At 47.5% G+C, this 22,351-nt stretch overlaps 1 protein-coding gene across 5 annotated transcripts in view; it reads right to left on the reverse strand.

Annotated features, from left to right (window-relative positions):
• Positions 1-22,351, reverse strand: part of ZBTB40 (zinc finger and BTB domain containing 40) — a 39,980-nt gene that overhangs the window by 8,463 nt on the left and 9,166 nt on the right. For 3 of the 5 annotated variants that reach the window (XM_086476076.1, XM_086476078.1, XM_086476075.1), the window contains exons 3-11: positions 21,947-22,074; positions 15,213-15,408; positions 14,538-14,680; positions 9,101-9,293; positions 6,076-6,212; positions 5,447-5,636; positions 5,153-5,248; positions 4,256-4,389; positions 3,116-3,284 (exon numbers count right to left, since the gene is read on the reverse strand). In XM_086476076.1, the coding sequence (XP_086332202.1) occupies positions 3,116-3,284; positions 4,256-4,389; positions 5,153-5,248; positions 5,447-5,636; positions 6,076-6,212; positions 9,101-9,293; positions 14,538-14,680; positions 15,213-15,408; positions 21,947-22,074 (1,386 nt within the window). The remainder of the gene's footprint in view (positions 1-3,115; positions 3,285-4,255; positions 4,390-5,152; positions 5,249-5,446; positions 5,637-6,075; positions 6,213-9,100; positions 9,294-14,537; positions 14,681-15,212; positions 15,409-21,946; positions 22,075-22,351) is intronic. The other 2 variants (XM_086476079.1, XM_086476080.1) reach the window with 2 other exon arrangements.

The following is a 22,351-nucleotide window of genomic DNA, read 5'->3' on the forward strand; positions in this document are numbered from 1 at the left end:
CAATTCATGATATATTACACTCCAGAAGCAGAAGATCTCTTGGTGAGTGACTATCCCATCTCCCACTTCAGCTTAAGCTGGAAGAACATTCCACCAACCCCTTTGCATCCTGAAGGTCATTCCAGTGGTTGCTGACACGCATGGTGGCTTCTAACACAGAATCTTTATAGGGGAGAATGGCATTTTCCTTGCAGACCCCACAGTTTAACAATTCCAGGGGGTGACTCAGGCCTAAGTTAAATGCTAATTGTCTGTCTTAAACACAAAACTGCAGAAGAAAAGCCTTTTTGCTGGAGTTTTTGACACATTGCCGAGACCTGAAAGCGAGGCATATCTTGACAAACATGATCTCCCAAGAAGTGACTGTATGGAGACGTGGAAAGCAGCTGGCTACAGAGGAGGTTATGGAGTTGGCTGGAAGGGCCAAACCTCGTTCGTCCTTGCAAGCACCAGCTGCCAACAGTGAGAGTGCTCCAGCTACAGAAGGGACCCAAGGAGAAGCCAACAGGTTTCACATCGTACCTCCATCAAAGAAACCAACCCATTACTTTGATGATGCTGAGTGTGGTTGGGGATGGACACAGGCAGTTTCCTCCACAGGGATGCCTAGTGCTTTTCAAGTGCTTTGGCTCACCTAAATTAAGTATCAGGTTGGTTTTTTTTTCAGTAGAGATGTAAAAACTGCTGCTTTCAAGTGGATTGCAAACTGTGCGCATCTCTGTGTGGCACCTATGTTCCTCAGAAACACAAGATCTCCTCTGTTCCAAGTGGAAGCTCACATCCCTCAAACATGAGGCCTGCAGCTATCATTCATATCCCATGCCAAGAGCCCCATGGCTATTGATCCGTAAAGCCACCTGCAACATCTAGGGCTGGTAAGCAGTGATATCAGAGCTGAGAAGACTGGCCTAGAAATTCAGATATGGAAGTTCAGTGTAAAGATCTGTAGGATGCCAAAAGGGGGCTGGTAACTGGCAATCCTCCCCTAAGACACTTCATACAGAATATATGTTTTTGCCAAGTAAATACCATTTTTCCAGGGCTCTTGTTTTTGATGTTGCTTCTTCCTTGATTTTGTCTCAACCTTGGCTTGAAGCCCTGCAAAGACACTCAGTAACAGCAGTCTGCTCCCTTTGATATTGGTGCCAGAGAAGCAGGCATTTGCCAGAGCAATCTAGCTGACTCCCCAAGTCCCTCACCAGTAAGCACTGCAAGGTGTTCAGGAGCTAAGGTGGGCTGCACATTCACAGGCACGTGCCATTGTTGTTGGCTTACCTCTTCTAGAGTCACCAGGGCACCAGCCCTAGCACATCCCATGGTCAGACAGGGTCAAGGGGAGTGGGACAAGTGCCTGCAGCATCAGGAGGAAACAGAGAAGGAATGGCAGATAAGAAGGAATCACCTTTTCTCTGGAAATCCTTACCAGAGCCATGACAGGGTGAAAAGCCAACTGGATTGGTGGCAGCTCTTAGTGGAGTTAGAAGACAGGACCTAGATCTGAACTGGGCATGAATACTGGATCTACAGTGTAGAACATCTCTCAGGGAGACCACTAAGGAAGGCCACAGAGTTAAGGAAGAGGAGCAGAGCATGTGCTATTACCCTCCGAGCCCTACGGCTAGAGCAGTAATCCAGAGCCTCGTTTTCTTCTGCACACACACTGCTCCCAGTCATCCAGTCCCATCCACCACCCCAGCAACGCTTCCTCATGGCCCAAGAACACAGGCAAGCTAACGAACCTAGGATGCAGAGAGCGACCTAGGAGCAGGTCACTCTCTGCCTCTTCCAGCACACAGGGAACGTTGGCTTCGCCTTCACTGAACATGAAACAATGGCCAGTGTCAAAGCCATGAGGCTTGTGTTCACTCATAAAGACTGATCATGGCCCCAACTCAAATTTTCAGACAAAGCAAACCCTAAAAAAAGATGAGACGTTAATAACAAGCTGCTTACCCGAACTACCTAACAATCTGCTATTACTTCCACACTGCACCGTAGGCTAAGCAGCTCTTGCATCACGAGTAAATAGGGATGGATTGAGCTGAACCAGCACCTGTGCTTGGATAAAAACCCCTGTGTACATCCCAGTGGAGTCTGCAGCCCAAAGAATCTGGATGCACTGGGAAACACGATGTTATAAAAATGTATGTGAGCAAACAGAATAAGCAAGTCACATTTGTGTCCTTTTCAAGAGAATGCAAACCTGCAGTTAGCTTCCTGGCCCTCTGCTATCTTTTTCACTAAAGCACCAAATTCTGTTAAGCATTCTTCCTTCAAATGACGGACGCAGAGATACAATTCAGCTCAGCTGGAAAGCATCCCTCGGCTCAGGGCAGGGTCCCACACATGGTTATTGCTATGAATTTGTTTCTGGAGTTCACCAAATTGCCATCTGCATACGTTTCGTTCATGCCTTTGCCAACCTAGTACAGTATGTAACATTTCCCTACTGCTGTGGGACCCTCCCAGGGGATCGTTTGCTCTGTAAAGCGCATATATAGCAAGACCAAATTAAGTCACAATAAGAAGGTTAACTCAGAAAGTAGTCTGAGACTACGAACTGCACCACCACAGTCATCTTTGCACTAGGTAAGCGCACCCTGATGTGACCTTTCCACAATCAGCCCGTGAAGTATACACACGTACACATACAAAGTCAAGGGATTGTAATACAAGTCTGAATTCATAAAGACCCAACAGTACAGGAAGAGCCAAAGAAACCCCACAGTGTAAGGATAATAATTCTGAGAAATAAGCCAATATAGATACAAATTACATAACTAAATTGCTTAAATGCCTCCAGAGTAAGGGTTGGGGTGGAGAAATGCAAACACAGTTTAAGAATACCAGTATGGGGTCAGTTACGGTCTCCACAATGCTCGTAATGCACAAAACTTTACTGTGGCGCACTTTACCAGCAGGAGAAATGCCCACTTCAGCAGTTGGATCCAGAAGTCTCCCCTGCAAATCCTCCTGCAAGTACAATCCCGACAGCTGGCCAGGGGTAGTTCTGTGAAATTACCTCAGGACACTGAGGTCCACTACCCAACCGCCCAAGACTCCTATAACCACGTGTAAAAGACCACAGAAGGATGAAAGCCTGTGCTTTTCTCACCCACATGCCCCAGCTCCTGCATCACTGGCTGCAGGTCCGGGAAGGACTCATGGACATTGCACAGCAGCTGACAGATCTTGATGGCTGGGACAGACTTCTCCTGGGCTATGCTCAGAGCTGCTTTCAATGAGGCCTCTGAACTTTCCTTCTGAGCAGAAACTCTCAGCAGCTGGAGAAGAAGAAGAAAATATCACATGACAGAGATTTTGGGCTGTGAAAGGTCCGGATGGTCTGGGAGTGAGGGCATGTCTGCTTTATTTCATCTCTACTGCTGGGAAACTGCTTTGAGAAACCAGAACAGAAATTCCTTTCCATGCAGGTCTTTGCCCCTACACTGATGCATGTGCATGAGCTGAGAGAATTTCAGGACTAAAAAAAGTTACAGCAAATTAAACTCTCAGACTTTCTGTTTTGGTATTAGCTCACTTAAAAACATCTTTCCATGGAGAGAGCCGTTCCTCAATGCCTCACGTGAATTACAAGCTTACCTAACTCATAAACCTGCCTTTCATACACAACTCTCTCTGGGCTTTTCTCTCCCAAATCCAACCTGCTTCAGCCAGCCACTGCAAGGAGAACCAAGGTGAGGATCTGCGCATGCCCATAGGTACCTCACCCACCCAGATCTCCAGCAGCAGCTAACCAGAGCAGGAAACAGCAACTGTAGCCCACTTGGTGGAAAAGGCCAGCATGTAACTAACTAACACGGCCCATTTTCCTTGTCAAAGGGAAAACAGGCAAGGCAGTCGGCGACACTACGCAATCATGGCATCCTCAGTGCACTTCCTGGGAGCACTTCATTCTCATATGTCCTGGAACAACAAAGTCAAATGGAAACCCGCTACCTGGCAGCTCTGCTTTCTCTAGGACTTCAGCACCCTTGCAGAGCTGGAAGAGTTTCACTGTGTTTGAATACCCACATTTTCACCAACCGGGAATCTCACTGGCAATTTCTTTTACCAAAAAACTCCTGCAGAGTTTATATAAAACACCCAACACACTCTCACTTCAGCAGAGGGTCACCTCCAACTTTGGATGGCTTCCCCAACCTAAGTAATGTCGCTTGATTTCAGTGCACACTTTGGCCTGACCACCCTTTGAGCCCCGAATCACGCCGGCTCTGACAGCATCCCTTCGCACCTCTTTCACCATTTCTGTGAGTCCTGCCTCACCCGGAGCCAAGCCCTCCAGGTCCACTCTCTGCTTGATGGCCTCTGAGATCAGCTTGCGGTGCCGCAGGATGATCTCAATGGCTGTGCTCTCGCTGGTGGCCACTGAAGATGAAAATAAAAAGTAAAGGTATTTAAAAACACAAAACCCAAAGAGAACCTGAAGGCCTTAGCTTCGTTCAGCTTTGTCTAGCCCACTCCTGAAGCTGAGCTGTTAACAGCAGAAGTGACTTCTTTAGGGCACTGGAAACAGCAAACAACTACAGGCAAGCTTTGGTTAGACTAATTGCAGGACTGACATCCAGCATAAAACCCTGGCAGACGCTCACTGCTTGTCCAGCCTTAGGTGAGAAAACCAAGTTTTCCAAAGCATGTTGCTGAAAAGAGACAGTGACAATCTCAAAAGGCAGGCGTGGTTCTCCCAAGACTCAGGATTTCTTCTCTCCCCCAACTATAGACATCCCATTCTGACTTTCACAGAGAAACAGTCATTTCTAGTCACAATTTGCCTCATCCAAGGACAGCCATGTAAAAAGCGGCTGGCCATGCGCCAGAAGTGCTGTTTTTTCTGGGCTGAGTACAGAGGGGATGGAGGAGAGGAGTTTGGTCAGAGGCAGCTACACTAGAGGCATCTGACTGCAGGCAGGTGAACCCCAGCTTTGGGCCCACAGTGCCAGCACACACGGCTGGGCTCTGCACAGCCTCCCTCTCCTGCCACACGAGACCACCAGCCTGAGCACTCCTTACACTTGCATGAGATTTTGATAATGATTTTGGGGGAAAAGCAGAGATTAGGTTTTAAAAGTAGGAAAACTGAAAGCGAGAGGCTGAGGCTCTGCAGAGGACAGGGGGGTAGCTGCACACAGACCTCCAGTGAAACGCTTGCTTTCAGTCTGATGGGCCTCCAGCTGGTTACTAGCGCAGGATGGTGGCCAGCTCTCAAGAGGTTTGCTCATTACAAAACCTGAAGACACAGAGCCACAAGCAAAGCAGCCACGTTTGCAGACCAAAGTGCTTTTCCAACCAATCCACAGTTTCACCCAGGACACGTGTTTTGCGAAAAGGGGTTCCCAGACAGGGAGAGGGTGAGGTATTAGAAAGCAGCTCCTGCCAGCAGCAGGGAAGCTCAGGGAGAGTACGGGGGGGACACCAAGGCTGTTACCTGCTCGGAAGAAAAACTCTGCGTCGGGTTGTTTCCGGATCTCCTCCATCAGCAGGTTCAGCGGTGCAGGTTCCCGCACAGCCAGCAGCAGCTGCCAAACGGCAGAGACCGACAGAGACCGCTCCTCCAGCGCTGCCGACACAAGCGAGGCGAAACCGCCAGCCTCGCGCTTCACAACCTGCTCCATTGCCTTGGAAAGACCCACAGCAAGGCACTAACAAGGGACCCTCATCCACCTGCCCTGCGTCACATTTAGACATGACCACGGCTCACGACCCAGCCTTCCCTTGCTCCCGCCCTGCTGAAGACCTGGCTCATGGTGCAACTCAAGTGGTGACCACTTTGAAGCCCAGTTCTTCACCCAAACTCATCATCCTTTCCCTCAACTCACTCCGAAGCTAAGCATCTCTCCTTAGTGCCCAAATCAGCCACTTTTACTTGCCAGCCTTCAGCTTCATATACGGTACCTGCTTCACCCCTGCTGTGGGATACTAAGGAATCATCAAATCAGGTCCTGCTGGAGGACTGCCCCAAACCAAGCCATGCCAGGCAGTAAACCTAGTCCTCAGGGATCCCAGATGGGGATTAAAGCTCAGTATCTGCTTGCACACATGCAGGACTCTGCTTACCTCTCTCTCAGCTGGGGACAGGCTCTGTGCAGCAGAGATGCCCTGCAGCAGCGTCTGGGTGTCTGTGAGGAGCTCCACTAAGTTTTCTCGGTATTGTCTCAACAGTTTGGCTCCATAATCCTCTGAGCTCCATTTGGCTGAATGCAAGTGAATGAAAAGAAGAACAGCTCAGCTTGCAGCATCTTCCCAAAGGGCTTCAGAGTGCAGGGATACTGAAAAAGCCAAGGCAGCTCGTTCTCCCTGGGTCACTAATGCTCAGGGCCTTACGCTCAGTACACTTAAATTCCCCTTCAAGCAGAGGATGAACATGACAAATCAAAACTTCTCCAAATCAAAGATAACACAGAATATCCTCTGCTCATACATGCCTACAGAAATAGATCTCTGGCACCTAAATGCCTTCTGAGTCTCAGTCCTGGTCTCTGCACAGAAAAAGAAAGTCCCAGTTTTCAGCCATGTTCAGCAGGTAAACATGTGGCCCTGCCTATGAAGACAACACTTCAAAGTTGGTCATCAGCCTCTTCTTATGCCCTGGAATCAAGGAGACCCCATCACTGACTCCTAACTGTAGTTTCATTCAAAGAGGTCTGTAAGTGGGAGTCTTTGATCCACTCCACCGAGAAGCAGCTCTGCAACATGCCCTGTCTCAACACTGTGTGACTATCTAAACACACTAACATTTTACGAGCACCCAGATGGTCCAAGGTAATCAAGAACTTAGTGAGACGAGTTGTTCTTGGGGAAAATGTTACCAAAACACAAACCAAACTTGTGATTGCAAAGCAGCAGTAACAAACTCTTCTCTCCCTTTTACAAAAAAAAATAAAAAATTTTAAAAAATCACAACTTTAACCTCATTCCTTCCTCCTCCCATATCTAATTCCAAGCTGTGCCTGCTGAGATTTGCCCCAACGAATCTGAGAAACAATGACTCTAGTGTAACACCACAACCCTTTAAAGACACCCCAGTATTAGGACACAATGGACCAAATCAAGAAAGAGGAACAGTGTTTATTCCACATGATGAAGAGACTTAGGCAAAACATACTGTGTACCAGAAGCAAGGTATGATTGTACTTGTCACCACATTAGTTGACCAATAAAACTGGAAACTGCCAAAGATGAGTCTGAAAAGGATTTTTTTTAACTGTTGGGAGTTACTACATTGGAGAAGATGCATAGTTATACTTCTGTAGGAGAAACCAAAACAAAAACCAAAAAACTGTAATTCGTCCAAGACATTTGTGCATGTTTTTTGTTTATAGGCTTAGGTCTTTTAATCATTTTGGTTCAGTACCAAACAGAACAATCTATTATTCGCACAGCACTACTTGGGAGTAAAGCAGCTAAATACACACAGCTTGGTGAAAAGAAAATAAAGTTTCTGGGACCCAGAAGACATACAGTGCCGGGTGAGAAGAAAAAGCTCTCCAGGATGGTGAAGGAGGCAATGGCAAGATGTGGGAATAATCAACAGAATATTTTGAGCTAATACGAAAAACTCCGTGGGCAAAGACTTCTTGGAGACATGAGTCTACGCCCCAGCAAAGCGAAGGGAACCTCATTAAGCACTTGAGCTCCGTAGGGTTCAGGTATGACTCGGATGTGCCCCACACGGATCAGGGGATGGCTTACAAATAAAAAGATTTTCCCCCTTCTCCCATTGGAATGTTTCTAATTTCGTTACACAAATTTGAGTTCTTACGAATGCACTCTCAGCTCTGCTGCCGTACCAAGGTGGGCTCCACAAGCAGAGCGTGCCCTACACAAGATGTCCTTTCTGTTAGCAGGACAGCACAGGACATCAAAGGCTGCTGTCACTGGCTCAAATCATTCCCTCCCTCTCTATTTCCATGATAAGAAATATTTCTGCTTCTGTTTGTTCAAGCTGCAATTTGAAGAGATTCAGCTCTATGTAATTAAGGAATGCTCCTCCTTGGAACGGGTATTATCACTAGATAATTAACCATGTTGGGAATCTGCCGTTTCAGGAAAGCAATGGTGCTTAACAAATGACAAAGCAACTGCCTGTCGGGAATGTTTGCTACAGAGGAAATTATTGGCATTACGAGCACAGTTTTGCTTTCTATTAAACACTCATTTACATTTCGCTGCATGTTAATTTAGTTTTTAATTTTTATGTGACTTCAGGGCTGGTGAAATTTGCCTCTCTATCTGAATTGCTCAGGAGCGTACCTGAACCCACTCAAACTCGGAAGGCTGTCCCACCAGCCCAAAGGCGAGGACTCATGACTCCCTGAACCACCACTGGCAGGCAACAAACAATAAAACCCCATCAAAACAAAAGGAAGGTGGGGACTAGTTGCCCAAAATGACGATGTCTAATGGGGACACTAATTGTGGGATTCCCATCAGCACACTCTGCTCCACACAGGAGACCACGAGTTAGTGGGCACCATGTGCAGAAATGCTACCTAGACCGAGGACAGGAGCATAGCCCAACTAAGTTTTCAATCACAAGGAATTCACAAACACAGCACACAGCTAAGACATTGTCTGTATTTAATGTCAAGACATCTACGACTTTAGAGAAGTTTTAAGCATTTGCTTCCAACGCCAGCAAGTACCATACGTTAAAGTCACCAACAGACCAGAGTTTGGTAAAGATGCCTTCACCTGTGAAGCATTTATTATGTGAAAATTGTTCTATTTATTACAGACACATGCTGCTGCTGCTTTTAAGTGACTCAAAACCAGGAAGTAATTTGACACTGGAGGGAACAGTTCTCCTGTTTTCCAGAGACTACATCCTAGTTTCCACCCTATCAGTGTCAAGGAAGGAGCCAACAAGGCTTCTGCCCCACACTGCTCATTTCATTACAAAGCAGCAAGAGTCCTCCTGCCCCAGTGCTCCCAGACCATTTTTGTTTGAGTAAAACGGCCATCCCATTCCCTTACATGAAAATAAGTTTATAAGAGCACATTGAAGTCCAGACAAGCATCCAAACTTCCTGGCAATTCCCCAAACTGAGCCCCCAGGCTCTGGAGTTTAGTATATCCATACCTTTGCCATCAGAGACACTTGCTGTTGCCACCAAGCTGTCTAGCAGAATGCGGAGACCAGGGAATGATGCTTTCACAGCCCCCAGAAGTTTGACCAAACTTTCCGCTTTCAGAGTTTTCTCTTCATTCACCTTCCTGAGCAGATTGTCCATGGCTTCCCTCTGAGAACCACCTTCACAGCAATCCAAAACTACCTGTCACAAACAAACAGCCAAGAATCTGTTTGAGCGAGCTTCCTACAAACTCTTGGATCTGAATAGAGACCAGAGAAACAGGAGCAGTGTCACAGTACACAGCACTGCAATAAATCCATATTGACCGTTCCCACTAATTTGACTAACTGGGAGGTGTTACGAGGTGCTAGCTACAGGAACGTCTAAACATGTCCCGGGTATATCTGACATGTGCCACCCTGAAAACTACCCTGGTGTGTTCTTCCACCAAGTCTAGCTCCTGGAAGTGGCCAACAAACGAAAAACATCTTTTCAAAGGAAACAAAAACAGACCTAAAGACAGGGTTCAAAACAATATTTCATTTAATATTTTTAGCAAATACTTTTAAAATTGGCAGTCCCTCTTCCCTTGTTTGTCATCAAAAGACAGAGATGGACAGGAAAAAAAAAAAAAGACTCATTATTTAAATAAGCATCATGTTAATCGAATGATTATTTCTATGATAAGGCCACATGAGACATCTCTTACGTGAGATGCAATCACTGTAGCTTGGAAAAGCTCTAGTATAATACCTACAAGGCTCCTACAAGAGAAAGCCAGCTGACAAATACAGGTTGACCTCCTCTCTGCAACTACTGTGCTCCCAAGCAGTTGAAATGTAGGACGGTAGAAACCCTGTAGGTTGACAGTCCAGTTCCCTGCTGTCATAAGCACTACACTACACAGTCCCATTAATAAAATTATTAAGATCTGTCCTACAACTAGTTACATTTTTGCTCCCTTTCCCCTGGTTGGAAAGCTCTTCCACAGTCTCATTCCCCTGCTGATTCTCCTAATTTTCAGCTTAAATTTATTCATGGCTAGTGTATACCCATTTGTTCATGTGCCAACATTATCTTTTAGCTTAAAAAGCCTCCTAAACTCTCCAAGGTGTTTACCCTACCCTTCCTCTCCAATTTCTTTATAACAGCACAATCATATTCCCTCTCAGTTGTCACTTCACTTGTTTAAATAAGGCAGCTCCCTTCGTAAAACAGCTCCTCACTCCCCTGATCTTACAACAGAAGATCTGTCTCTGCTTCAATACGAATTCATCTTTTTTGAACAAGACTGGAACCGCACACAGACATTTCAGTTGTCGTTCTTAGTTCTCGTTACTGCCTCTAAATGCATGCCCTTCACTTCATACTACCACGTCACTTGGTTCTCACTTAGTTCTGCAGCCATGTAAATCTCCCTCTTGCAGATCCTCCTCTGCATGGACAAAAGATCCTGGTTTTGCTCATCAGCAAGTTTTGCTAAGCATGCTCTGAAATTTTTGTGTCAATAACATTAGCATTAATATCAAGTAAGTGCCAGGAATCCCACTGGTAACCTTGCTCCAACCTGTCAGTCCTTCCTTCAGCACAATCTGTAGTTATCTCGCAATAAGTTACATCCCTTTTTATCAGCACTTCCTCTAGTTCAACAATTTCCTCACACGACATTCAAATGCTTTGCTCAAGTTTAGACCAAGGCAGAAAAACCCATTTTTATCTCATCAAATAAAGATTCCAGGTCAGGCAGAAACAATTTACTTCAACACCCTTTCTGCATTCTATCCCATTTCTTGTTTACGTGCAGTGTTTCAGCTACACGGGCTGTCCTGCCTGGCCCAACACATATTCCTGTGCAGTCCCAGAGCTGGCTGCCTGCATCACTGCTTCCCTCTCCCATATGTCTGCCCTGGTCAGCAGTTGTAGGGACCACTCTCAACTTGGAAAATACAGTAATAAACCCTGCTGTCGCTCTCATAGCCACGTGTGCCAGCTCTTCCAGTCTGTTGGGGGATGCCCTTTGAGTTGTGGTTTCACTTCAGCTGCAGGAAATTTCTGCTCCTGTGTCTCTCCTGGATTTGTCCCTGGGCTCAGTCATGAATAATCTTCTCATTATTCTTTTCCTTTACTTGATCAGACAAACATTTGCTGCTTGTCTCAATAGAGGCTGTGATGCCCAACAGCCTGACACGCTACAGGACCCTCTTCATACCTCTAAAGGACATTTCTTTGCCTGTCAGACATTTCAGCCATTCCTTGCAGGTCCTAATACTCTTTCTCAAGTTATTAATTTACTCAGGTCTGTAACCTCTTGTACACATTCTCCTCTCTCGTTGAGGATGCAAACTTCAGACAGTTCTCCTGCTTTTAACATAAAAGAAACTAATCCAACAGCTCCTCCTGCACTCTTACAAGCAGCTGATCTCATTAATTAGTTTCTCTCATTTCTAAAAATCCATCCTTTTATAGCCAAAACTCTGTTAGTGAACTTGACATATTCTCCCGTCTAATTCACGCTGAGTTGATTCTGGATTGCTCAGTCTGAAGTTACCGTATAAGCGAACACAAAAAGGGGTACAAGAGCAGCATCTTTTTGGGGAGCTCATGCTGCAACTACCACTGCTCCCAGGCAAGTCTCAACAGGCACAGAAGTTATGGCCCGATGTTGACAACACCCAGGTGACACAGCTGGAAAACACCCCTGCTTGCAGCAGGACTTCTCCATCCTCCCGTGCATCCAGTTAGGATTGCTCCTGCAATGGCCAGTAACCTTGCTCGTGTTGCCCCAGCTCTGAAGCAGTTTGGTTTGAACATCAAGCCGCGTAGACACTGGAGCCAAAGGGAGGGGAAAGTACGTAGCTCAAAATGCCCAACTCCCCTCTAGAAGAGAGCCTGGACAGAAGGAAAGGGCGGGCGTTTTAACCAGCTCTGTGTTCAGGGCTGCACTGCAGGCTGGTTGCTCTGAACTCTGCGACAACCTAAGCCATGGGACACCACGCACAAGAGGTTATCTGCTCTTCCTTTGCATCCAAGTTTACTTCTCTTAAGTGAAAAATCTGCACTCAAGCAATCTCCCAGATCCTCCACCCTACCTCCCCACATTACAGAAACACTAATAAAGCCATGAGTCAAGCATTCAAAAACCAGAAATTCTAGGTAAAAAGTTCCCCAGAAAAACAGGGATTTACAAAGAGGCTTAACAACACATCATGTACTGGTTTTTGAGCAAAGAAAATCAGACTTGCCCCATGCATAGCTCGGACCAGGAACAGAAAGAATCCAGTTGCGTAGAAAAAAGGCTGTTACAGTAAAACTCACACTTGTCTTGCTGAATAAATGTGTAGCTAATGAGGCAGTGTCTGTGAGAGGAAAACAGAAAGCCTCATCTTTACGAACCCTTGGAGAACTAGATCCTATCTCTGCCAGCCCAGAGCTCTAGTGCAATGCTGGATGAATCAGGTAAGTCGAAACCTTCAGAGGTGGCTGCTCATTCCATGTACGTTTTCCCAGTACTGCACCTGAGACACCAGAGATCTCAACTGCACATATGCCACAGGCCCACTAATTTAATGAATTTCACTTCTGAAATAATTAAACACTTTTCCACTTGTCTGGGGGGTAGGGGGGGGCAGAAATAAACAAATAGACCAAGCCTGAAAAAAAGAGACTCCCCCAAGGTCAGTCTACACTCAGCAATTTCTGCCTTATTTTCCTGTGCCACAGCAGGGAAAAAGCTATGCACTCAGCCTCACTGGAGTGCTCCCCAAACACATTTGTTATTTGCTGGGAACCTGTGGGCTAAAACAAGAGCACGAAGGGATCCCATAGAGGTGAAGGACTTGGTATTCAGAGCAGGGTTTGGAGGCTCTGCAGCAAACGGAGCATAAAGGGACCGAAGAGGATAAAAAGAAATACCGAATAACACTACCCCTTCAGCCAATGAGGCAGGAGTCCTGTAGTATATGACAATGCAATTAGAGGCTGTATCCTCTGCCCAAAGAGCAGAATTCTGGTGGCAGAATGGTTTTGGTTTATTGTTGGTTTTGGTGGGTTTTTTCAATGGAAGGGAGATAAAAAATGGCTGCATTTTAACTACCTAATTTCATGAAGACAAAAAGAAAGCAGGGAAAAGGTGCAGTCTCTAAAAGAAAGGCCACAATCCAACATGAACAGGCATATATGAAAAATCCTAATCTCCCCACTGCTGATGAAGCTTTCACGCCTAAGAGCTCAGCCCCAGGCACCACCACGCAGGTCTCCTCTGACAGCCGCAATATCCCCAGCGGATGCCGAGTCCTTTGCTGCATTCACACCTCGCTCCCTCCTCTGACGTCTCCATTCCAGGCTCAGCCATGCTGCTTTCAGAGGGGAAAACTCATCAGCCCCGAGTCACACCCTAGCCCACGAGGACAAGGTGGACACCTCTGTTGGCAGCACCTCCTTTGGCTCTCCTGCACCAAGCTGCACCCACGCTCAGGGATGCTCCACCCTGGACACTTGGTCAAGGACCACGTGCAAGTAAGCAAGACATTAATTGAGGGACTTATGAGATGGGCAGAGGTTCTCAGCTCACCTGTCGTGGCTCTGGCCAGGCTCACTCAGCCAGAAAGCAGACATCATTCATGCCACTGAGCACAACAGTGCTTTCCATTTGCTATAATCCTGTGTCAGGGGAACCAACTGATGTGACAAACTAGGACAGGAGGTCTGCAAGCTGTGCACTGAACGCAGCATGCTAGGGCACCCTGCAAGTTTCAGCTGCACATCCAGGGTATAGCCAGCTCCCCGCAAAACACAAAGGAAAGCAGGTTATACACAATATCTTGTCCTTCATGGCTTCTTCAAATCAGCATACGTAATGCAATTGCTTACAGGAAAGCAACAGACCTCCCCACCAACTGCTGCATTCAACACATCAAAAAACCCACAAACAAAACAGTCAGTCAGTGAATGTACTGCTCTTGCAGGCAACTGTGTGATAAGAATTAAAGAAAAGAGTTAAAGCCAGGAGAGCCAGCGGAAGGGTTAGCTGATGACCACGTACACAAGGATGTAACTGGCAAGAAAGCAGCACAGAAGTATCAGTGGTTCTGCTGAAACCAAACTCCACTACAGAGCCTTCTCCAGGCTCACAAAAGGTATTTTCAGGGCCTACGAGGAGTACCAGGCACCTCCTCTGCCCAGGCTCCGCTTGCAGGGGCGGTCTGACACTGCGCCAGGCAGTGTTCATCCTGGTCTTGAGGTTGCCTTCGCAACTCAGCTTTCACTATTCCCAGTTCAGCGCAGAAGGACCTGAGACAACACACTTTTTGCTGTACAAAAGGGAGGTGAAATTGCCAGGTGAGGCTAGTACATCACTTGTCAAACCATGCGGTAAGACGTTGCCTTGCAGACACACAGACACCCCCCCCTCGCCCACAGAATTCTCCTTATTTCAGATTTTTTTACCCGCTTCTCTGAGGCGGTCAGGAATCCCTCTTCTGCTGCCTCCAAGAACTCTACGATGGGGCTCAGCTGTGTCACGCTCTGGATCAGCTCCTCCCTGCATCCCAGCAACCGAGTGGTCAGTGTCTCGCCCTCATCTGTGCTCTCTGGGGGGAAAAGGATTCAGAAGCACAAGAGAAGAAACAAGCCAGTCTGAAAGAAGTGACAGGCTCCTGAAGCGAGTAAGACTCTGTGAAAGATCTAAGTGAATAGCAAAGCTCATCCCAAACACAAGCAGCAGAGGAAAACCACTTTACTATTCCCTTTAAACTCTATGAAAGGAAAACGTCTCATTTATCTCACAGAGCACAAAGCCATAAAGCAAGCTGGAGGTTAACACCAGGTTTGCAAGGCCACTGCTTTGTGTCAGACTCCAGTAAGAAAGGAGCTTTCAGTCCTGAGGCTCAGCTGTGCTCTGACTCATGCTGGCTCCGCAGCCATCGATCCAGCCCTCCAGGCAGCAATGGGGAGAGCCCTGCACTGCCTGCACCCCGCTGCTGCAGGACAGAAACGCTCCAGGATCTGGGCCAGCACGTGATAAACCTCCTGCATCTGAGTAAGGATAGAGGGTTTCTGGAGACCTCCTCTGTCTGGAAGGTTGCCCACTCACGTTGCGAGAGCCTGCTCCCAATTCTCTACCTGTTTGCTGCAGGGTGTCTCCGCTGCCTTGTTCCCTCTCCAGCAAAGCCGCTCTCAGCTTCGGATTTGCATCTTGAAACAGTTTCAGTAAAGACACGATGGTCTGAGCATCCAGGGCCTGAGCATCCTTCACTTTGCTCAGCAGCTTCTTGAACACCGACTCTTCCCCTGCCTCTGCCAGACAGACAACCAGAGCCTGCAACAGAACAGGCAAATGCAGGGAAGATTTTAATAACAGGGTCAATAGCCTCATACAAACCGACATAAAAAGCAGAATCCTAGGGGTTTTGTTTGGAGGACAAAAAATGAAACAAAACAACAAAAATAACCAAATAGACACACGCCATCGAACTCAAGCTCTGGTCTGCAGCCACCAGCCCCAGGAAGGAGGGCAGCAAGCCTTCCTGCCAGCCCTTATCTTTACAGCAAGTCCCACAAAGTGCAGCTGGTTCCAGCACCAAACATCTCTTCATTTCTTCCCCTAACAGCCAAATGCCACTAAGTCCAAGAGACCTAATGAAACATGGTTTAAACACCATGACTTTGTAAGCCCACGGCTAGGACAGGGGATACTAAATTTCACCACAGAACAAGGAGAGATCACTCGCACAGAAAGCAGAGAGCATTTTAAATGGAACTTTCAGGAATCTCCATCCTCGTCACAATGGAGCTGTGTCTCCCAGAGAATGCTTTGGAGAGGAGGCACGCAAACTCTTGAGTGTCATGGGCTCTCAGCATGCCCAGAGCTCCAAAATCCACTCCAGTGACCCGAAAGAGCAACCAGAGGCAAACATGCCTACGCAGTTATGGAAATAAAAGGAAAAGAAAGAGGCTGTAACTCTTGCTCCCATCTCCCCCGAGCCCTTTAACGCTGTAAATATTGCCCCTAAAGACACACACTCCCCAGCTCTCCAGGAGAGATGCCAGCCTTTCAGAGCAGGCGTCCTTTATTAGAGACTCCAGGGATGCCATAAAAGCACCTTTGAAGTGGAGAGCTCAGCCCAGCTCCAGAGAGAGCGGCCATTTTCTGCTGTCATTGTCATTTTTATTTCTATGATAAAAAGACTGAATGCAACTGCTTGGGGCCGCACCAGGGGGATGGTGGACTTGCTTTTCCTAGCAGGTGTAAATGCTCATATATTAGGGCAGCGTGACAGTGCAATGACCTATTGCAAAGAGTATCCACAGAGGGGAAGCTGCAGGAGTCCCAGCTCTTACCCGCTAACGGCATTTTTCCTGCTGAACAGAGAGACGCGGACATGAAGGACTCTGTTATAAAGGAAGAAAGGAGATGCCACAGACGTGATGAAGAACAAACTTAAAGGTATTTTTTTAATGCAAACATTAATTTGTAATGAGACTTGATAAGCAGACCATGTTTGTTCTCAAGGTTTGCGTGCCTGGCCCCTTTCAGATCAAAATGATCCTGTAAAACACAAAATACCTTGACTCTCACCGTACTAAAGGTGCTCAGCACCCTGCCAAACACATGTTTTTACTAATATGGGTGAAAAGTAACTTGCATTGTTGCAATATTTTTTCCTTTTAATATTTTTTTTAATTAAAATCAGCACAGCTTTGCTACCCAGAGCTCCAGATAACATCCCTTCCTCAGTGCACGGACTTGGTTAACGAAAACGAAAGAAGCTGAAAGGCTCTGCTATTAATAGTCTCTTTCCGGAAGACCTTTCCACAGACACGTGGCTCAGTGGGAGCAACAGCCTTTTAGCATTGTTTTGAAAGACCACACAGTGCATTTTAGACTTACTTTAAAGCACTAACAATTCCCAAAGATCCTGGAAAAAATGGAGAAAAAGTGGAATCCCAGCTTCCACTTAGTCATAATGCACCCACACAATACAGCTTGATCCACTAGGCTTTCACTGCCTGGGACACTTGCAAACCCCTTCACGGCCAAACTGGCACAAATTAGCACATATCCAGCTTCCAGACCAGAGTAAAAGACTGTCTCTCTAAGCAGGGAAACCAAGTCACCAAGACCTGGCTTAAGCTTGAGCTGTGCCACCAAATAGGTTCAATGTCCACCAAGAAGTTTGGTCCCAGCTGAGGATGTCAGTTCTGGTGGCCACAACACTCCTAACTCAGTACCCCAATGCTCACACACCACCAAACAGCCCTCCCATCTCAAATCTCTCAAATCATCTCAAATCTCTCATTTCCACAGCAGCCCCCAGGTAAGCTCTGAACAGGAATCTCTGCAGGTAATGCCTGAAAGTCAGTGTGCCAACCCAAGGGATGTCCTGGGACCCAGAGATGACCTAAACCAGATGAGTAAGTAATGCACATCGCACCCGAGAGCGTGATGGCCCATAACTGAGACTGAAGAGCAATGTGGGGAGACAGGGAGGGCAAGTCAGTGCAGACACTAGCCCAGCTGGCCACCAGCCTCTTCCCTGCAGGGAGGCAAGCAGGGTTATGGATTTTCATGCCTTATCCACACTCCTGCTCCTACCATGAGAGCATCAAAAAGCCACTTTAGTGACTATTACTGAGTGAGCTCCCTCAAGCATCAGCTTTAGGGCAAATGTAAGCACCCAAAGGGTGTTGGGGAGGGATCTGCAAGAGACAGCCTGGAAAGCCACAGGGCTCAGGGTGACAGATGCAGCTAGCACCCTTCAGACCCCTCCCTCACAAGCCGAGGCATATGCAGTTATAAGACTCACTCCTGAACATGGTAAATCCTCTGCCAGTACCTCAGCACCTCCTCCATTCCCCAAGGAGACCTGCACTGGCTATTCAGTCAGCTGCAAAGTCCCTGGCCACAGGAGGCTGGGCACCATGGGGAAACTTCCAGAGACATAATCATCAGACCTCTGTGAATGGGAGCTGCTTTGGGTTTTTTTTACTGGTTAATTTTTGATGTACATAAGGTGAAGAAAATATTAAAAAGCCGCTGAAAACCTGCACAGATAAAATCGCTACCCGCAGCATCGGTGCCATGGACAGCACAGGGACTGCTTGTACACCAATGCACCACAGAGAAGCTCCTAGGCTACGACGGCACCACAGAGCCAACCAACTACCACTGTGCGTACAATAATGACAGAAACACCACATTCCCGTTTCTGGTTCAGAAATCTGAAGTGCTTTCTTTACAAGCCAGCACTTGTACGTGACTGATGAGGGACACCCCAGTACCAACAACGCTCTAAAGAATGCTGAGCCCTGCGTGCTCCACACAACAGGTACAAAAGCTCAGCCCAAACTTCCACACAAGTACATCAGAACAGGGGAGGGGAGGAAAAAAAAAGTTCTCCAGCTCTGTCACCACGAAAAAGAAGCCCTCACAAGGTATCACTCCTAATCAGGATGCAGAAAGTAACAGGAAACAACTCCTCTGCATGCAGAAATCCCTGCAGCTGCAAACGAAGGACAACAATAACTGGGCAGGCCCATAGGCAATGGAAATGATCCACAAGCACAGTGACATTTATTCTACGTGGGAGAATCAACGCTCCCCCACTTCATCCGAACCCTGTAGTAGAGGGAACAAATGAGCTGTGCAATAATTTGAATTGAGTTTCTCTAAGAGAGCATGGGAAGATAAGACTTGACACCAGCAAAGCTCTTCCACGCTTCCCCAAATTACTGCAATTTCAGCCTTGTTCTCATTTCAAAGCAGGTTTCATCCAAGCCAGAACAAATTAGATAGGAATAGTTTATGTGAGATACACAGAGACTCTAAAACAAAAATAACCCCAAAATCACATCTCCCTAAACAAAAAAGCAACTCATCCGCATTTTCAAGCCCGAGAAGCAGAACGTAACATCAAACTTAGAGAGAAGCAACAATTCTCACAAAAGCAAGCCCTGCACCACAAAATTCCTTGGGGAAAAACCCCACAAGCCTAACAAATCCCCACTGGAGGTAGCAGGAAATAAGGCAGCAACACCACCAGAGGGGAGCAGACAGGAGTGCTGTGGGGAACAAGGCACCCATGCAGGGACGAGCTCACAAGCAAAGGAACAGAAACACAGAGGCTACGACCAAGGCAAAAATCCCATTGAAACGAGGGGAGCAGAAACACCAGCCTCTGTGTCAACAGGCAGGCTTGCAAAATCCCTGTGAACACCTGCAAGCCCCCACACCACCCAGGCTCTGCTGCCCAAAACACATCGCTGCCTGCCTATAAAGATAAGCCACCCACCAACGGCTCCTGAGCAGAAGGAAGACAGGCAGAAACGATGGGAGAGCTCCCCTGCCGCAAGGCAAGCATGCCCAGCAAGGCTGTTTAGTGCAAAGAAACGGCACCTCACCAGCTTCCAGAGCAACTTTTACTTGCCCCGAGACGCCTAACAGACTTCAAGGAAATGCCTGGCAAAATAATACAAAAAAGGGAAGGAAAAAATAAAAAGAGAGAGAAAAGAAAATCCATTAAGGTCTACCTACCACTGGCACAATTCTCAGCCTTAATTACGCATCCTGAGCTGGGCTCTGTGGCGCTGAACCTGCACTCTAAGCATGACTTTAAAAACACACCACTGTGTTTGCCCCAAAGAAAACACCAAGCCCTTGTAGGAAAAAGCCAGTCAGTCTGCTGGAAACAGAGCCCAGGCTCGGTGCTGGCGCCCACAAGTCCTGCTTGTTCCAGAGAGGAGCTCAGAGAGGGACGGATCTGGCTGAGCCCTGCCTCTGTCCCTGCCCCTGCCCTGGGGCTGACACTTTTCATGCTTGTCACAGCTGAGAAGTGATTTTTCAGGAAGGCTTAAAAGAAAATCCATTTCTCATTCATTCAGCATTTATTTATAGCTGCAGAAAAATTGTCCAGCTGCCGTTTTGTGGTCAGACACCCAAAGCGTCTCAGCTCCACAACCTCTCACTTGGCTCCTGCTGCAACAGCTCATTTGGGTGCATAAAGGGCTGGGCACAGATCTGCAAACCCACCCGCTGGGTCTTGGAGGGGCTGAAGAAACATGGAACGACAGTTACTGCAAAGCCATAGAAATGGGGCTGTTCTGCAGAGCAGGAGGAAGGCAGCACACCTGCCCGGGCACTCCACTGGTGCAGTTCTGTCCTGGGACCATGGAGGCAGCACAAGCAGGCAAGGGAAGGCACGGCAGCACGGGTGATTCCTGCTGGCATGGGTGCACGGAGCTGCCAAATCCCTTCTGGCAGCACCCGTCCACATCGCACAGCACCCTCCCCAGCTCTGCGCCAATTGTCAAGGTGCAGAATAGGTAAAACCTTAAACTTGACATATTTTTCTGATCAGGGTTATCAACAAATGTACAAAAACCTAATCCCTCTTGGGGTGGACCCTCACAGGTGCCTGTCAGCCCAGGCAGACTTGGGCTTGCTGCTACAAACACAAATTAGGACCCACAACTCCCTCCTAAAGTGCCAGAGATGTTAGGTTGAACACCATCAGGAGAGTCAGCAGCTAAGGGAACACGGGCTTCCATCTGTGAACGTTGAAAGGCTTGTCACAGAAGAAACCTGCACTCCCTGACTCAAGGTAATTCTCCTCCCTGCTGGCATGTTTGCTTGGTTTTTTCCCTAATAAACATGTTGCCTTGGGTTTTGAAAAGCAGAATGCCACCACGGCCAAAATGTCCCATGTCCCATGGTCATACTGGTACTGGAGGGACCAAGCGACTTTGAATCCTGACAGCTTCCCAGCCAGCCAGCACAAGGGAACCTAGACAGCATCACAGCCCCCGACCTGGGGAACAGCATTTCTTGGCTTCAAAAGGTCAGCTAACCACAGGGCCACCGAAGAGCTGGCAATAAAACAGTTGCATGCTCGTATTTCCACATACGGAAGAGGTACATAGGGCAGTTCATGCAGCCTGGTATGACAAACGCTCTATCAGAAACAGCCAGGGGGAGGACGGCAAGTACAGCCCCACCCTCACTCAGCAGTGGCCACAGCTTCTCTCGCAGATCCTGCGATTGCACAGCAGTGTGCAGCCAGCACGAGTGCCCTCCCGGACCCGCCACAACCATCTCCAAGCTCCATGTCCTCCTGCACCACTGCTACACCAACACAGACACAACCTGCTGTTTCTGCGGTGGCTCTGAGCCGGTACAACAGCTGGTATCTGGCTACTGTTGTTCAGAGCCCAGAGTATCCTTCAGCACTAACCAAGCACCAGACTCGGATATCCCCTCCGTCAGTAACTTGAGCATCATTCATCAGCAACGACTGTTTCAAAGCAGCACATCACCAGGAGAAGCACCGAGGGGCGGCACCTGTAATCCCCCCCTAACACTCCCCACAAGCAGCCTGCCACATGCAGAGCAGAGCAGATGCTCCACAGCAAGCCCTTGCCAACGGCTCAGGAAGTCTATTTTGGGATCTCATATGTCAGTCGTTTACAAGTCAATACAGTTCACAAAGCAAATGCCATAAACAGGAGGAGAGAAATGAGCGCTGGAGCTCTCCTAGAATCACAGAATGTCAGGGTTTGGAAGGGACCTCAAAAGATCATCTAGTCCAACCCCCCTGCCAGAGCAGGACCACCTAGAGAACATAGCAAAGACATCTTCAGGGCAGGACATACACTTCTTTACCTACACGCACGAACAAGCAGCTTGCTCTTACAGGTGCTTCTCTCCAGGCTGCTGTTCAGGTGACCACGTGTTGCCCTTTGAACAACCAGGCACCAAAGCCCCAATTGTTCAGGTGCCCATGAAACAGAGCACAAACTATTCTGGCCCTCAGCAGGGTGAAGAAAAAACTGGTATCATTTACCCAAGTAAACACACCTACCTCCTTTTGAGAGGCAGCAATTTCTCTGCACTCTTCTAGTCTTTTCAGCACATCTTGGGCATCAGAAAGGGCCTCAGAGAAAACACTTTCATACTGAAGAAAGAAATCCAGTTCACAGCTTTTGCTGTCTGTGTGAGAGAAACAAGATGAGTTATTTGTTAATTGAAGGAATTCACAGAAAGCACGATGTGATTGAAAGGCATCAGTTTGTAACCAGCACATTGGCTATAATAGAGAAACTGCGACTCACAAATCCCTTCTAAAGATACCGTGCAGCCTGGAGGGAAAACCAACAGCTTATTTAACACCAGTTATAGACGGAACATTTGTTTTATACCCCGTACAGCCTCTGTTTTCCTCCAATGCTGAACGGGAGTTTAAAGGATAAGGCAGCACGAGCAGACA

The sequence above is a fragment of the Leptosomus discolor genome, chromosome 20, assembly GCF_034619465.1.
Source record: "Leptosomus discolor isolate bLepDis1 chromosome 20, bLepDis1.hap2, whole genome shotgun sequence".
NCBI lineage: Eukaryota > Metazoa > Chordata > Aves > Leptosomiformes > Leptosomidae > Leptosomus > Leptosomus discolor.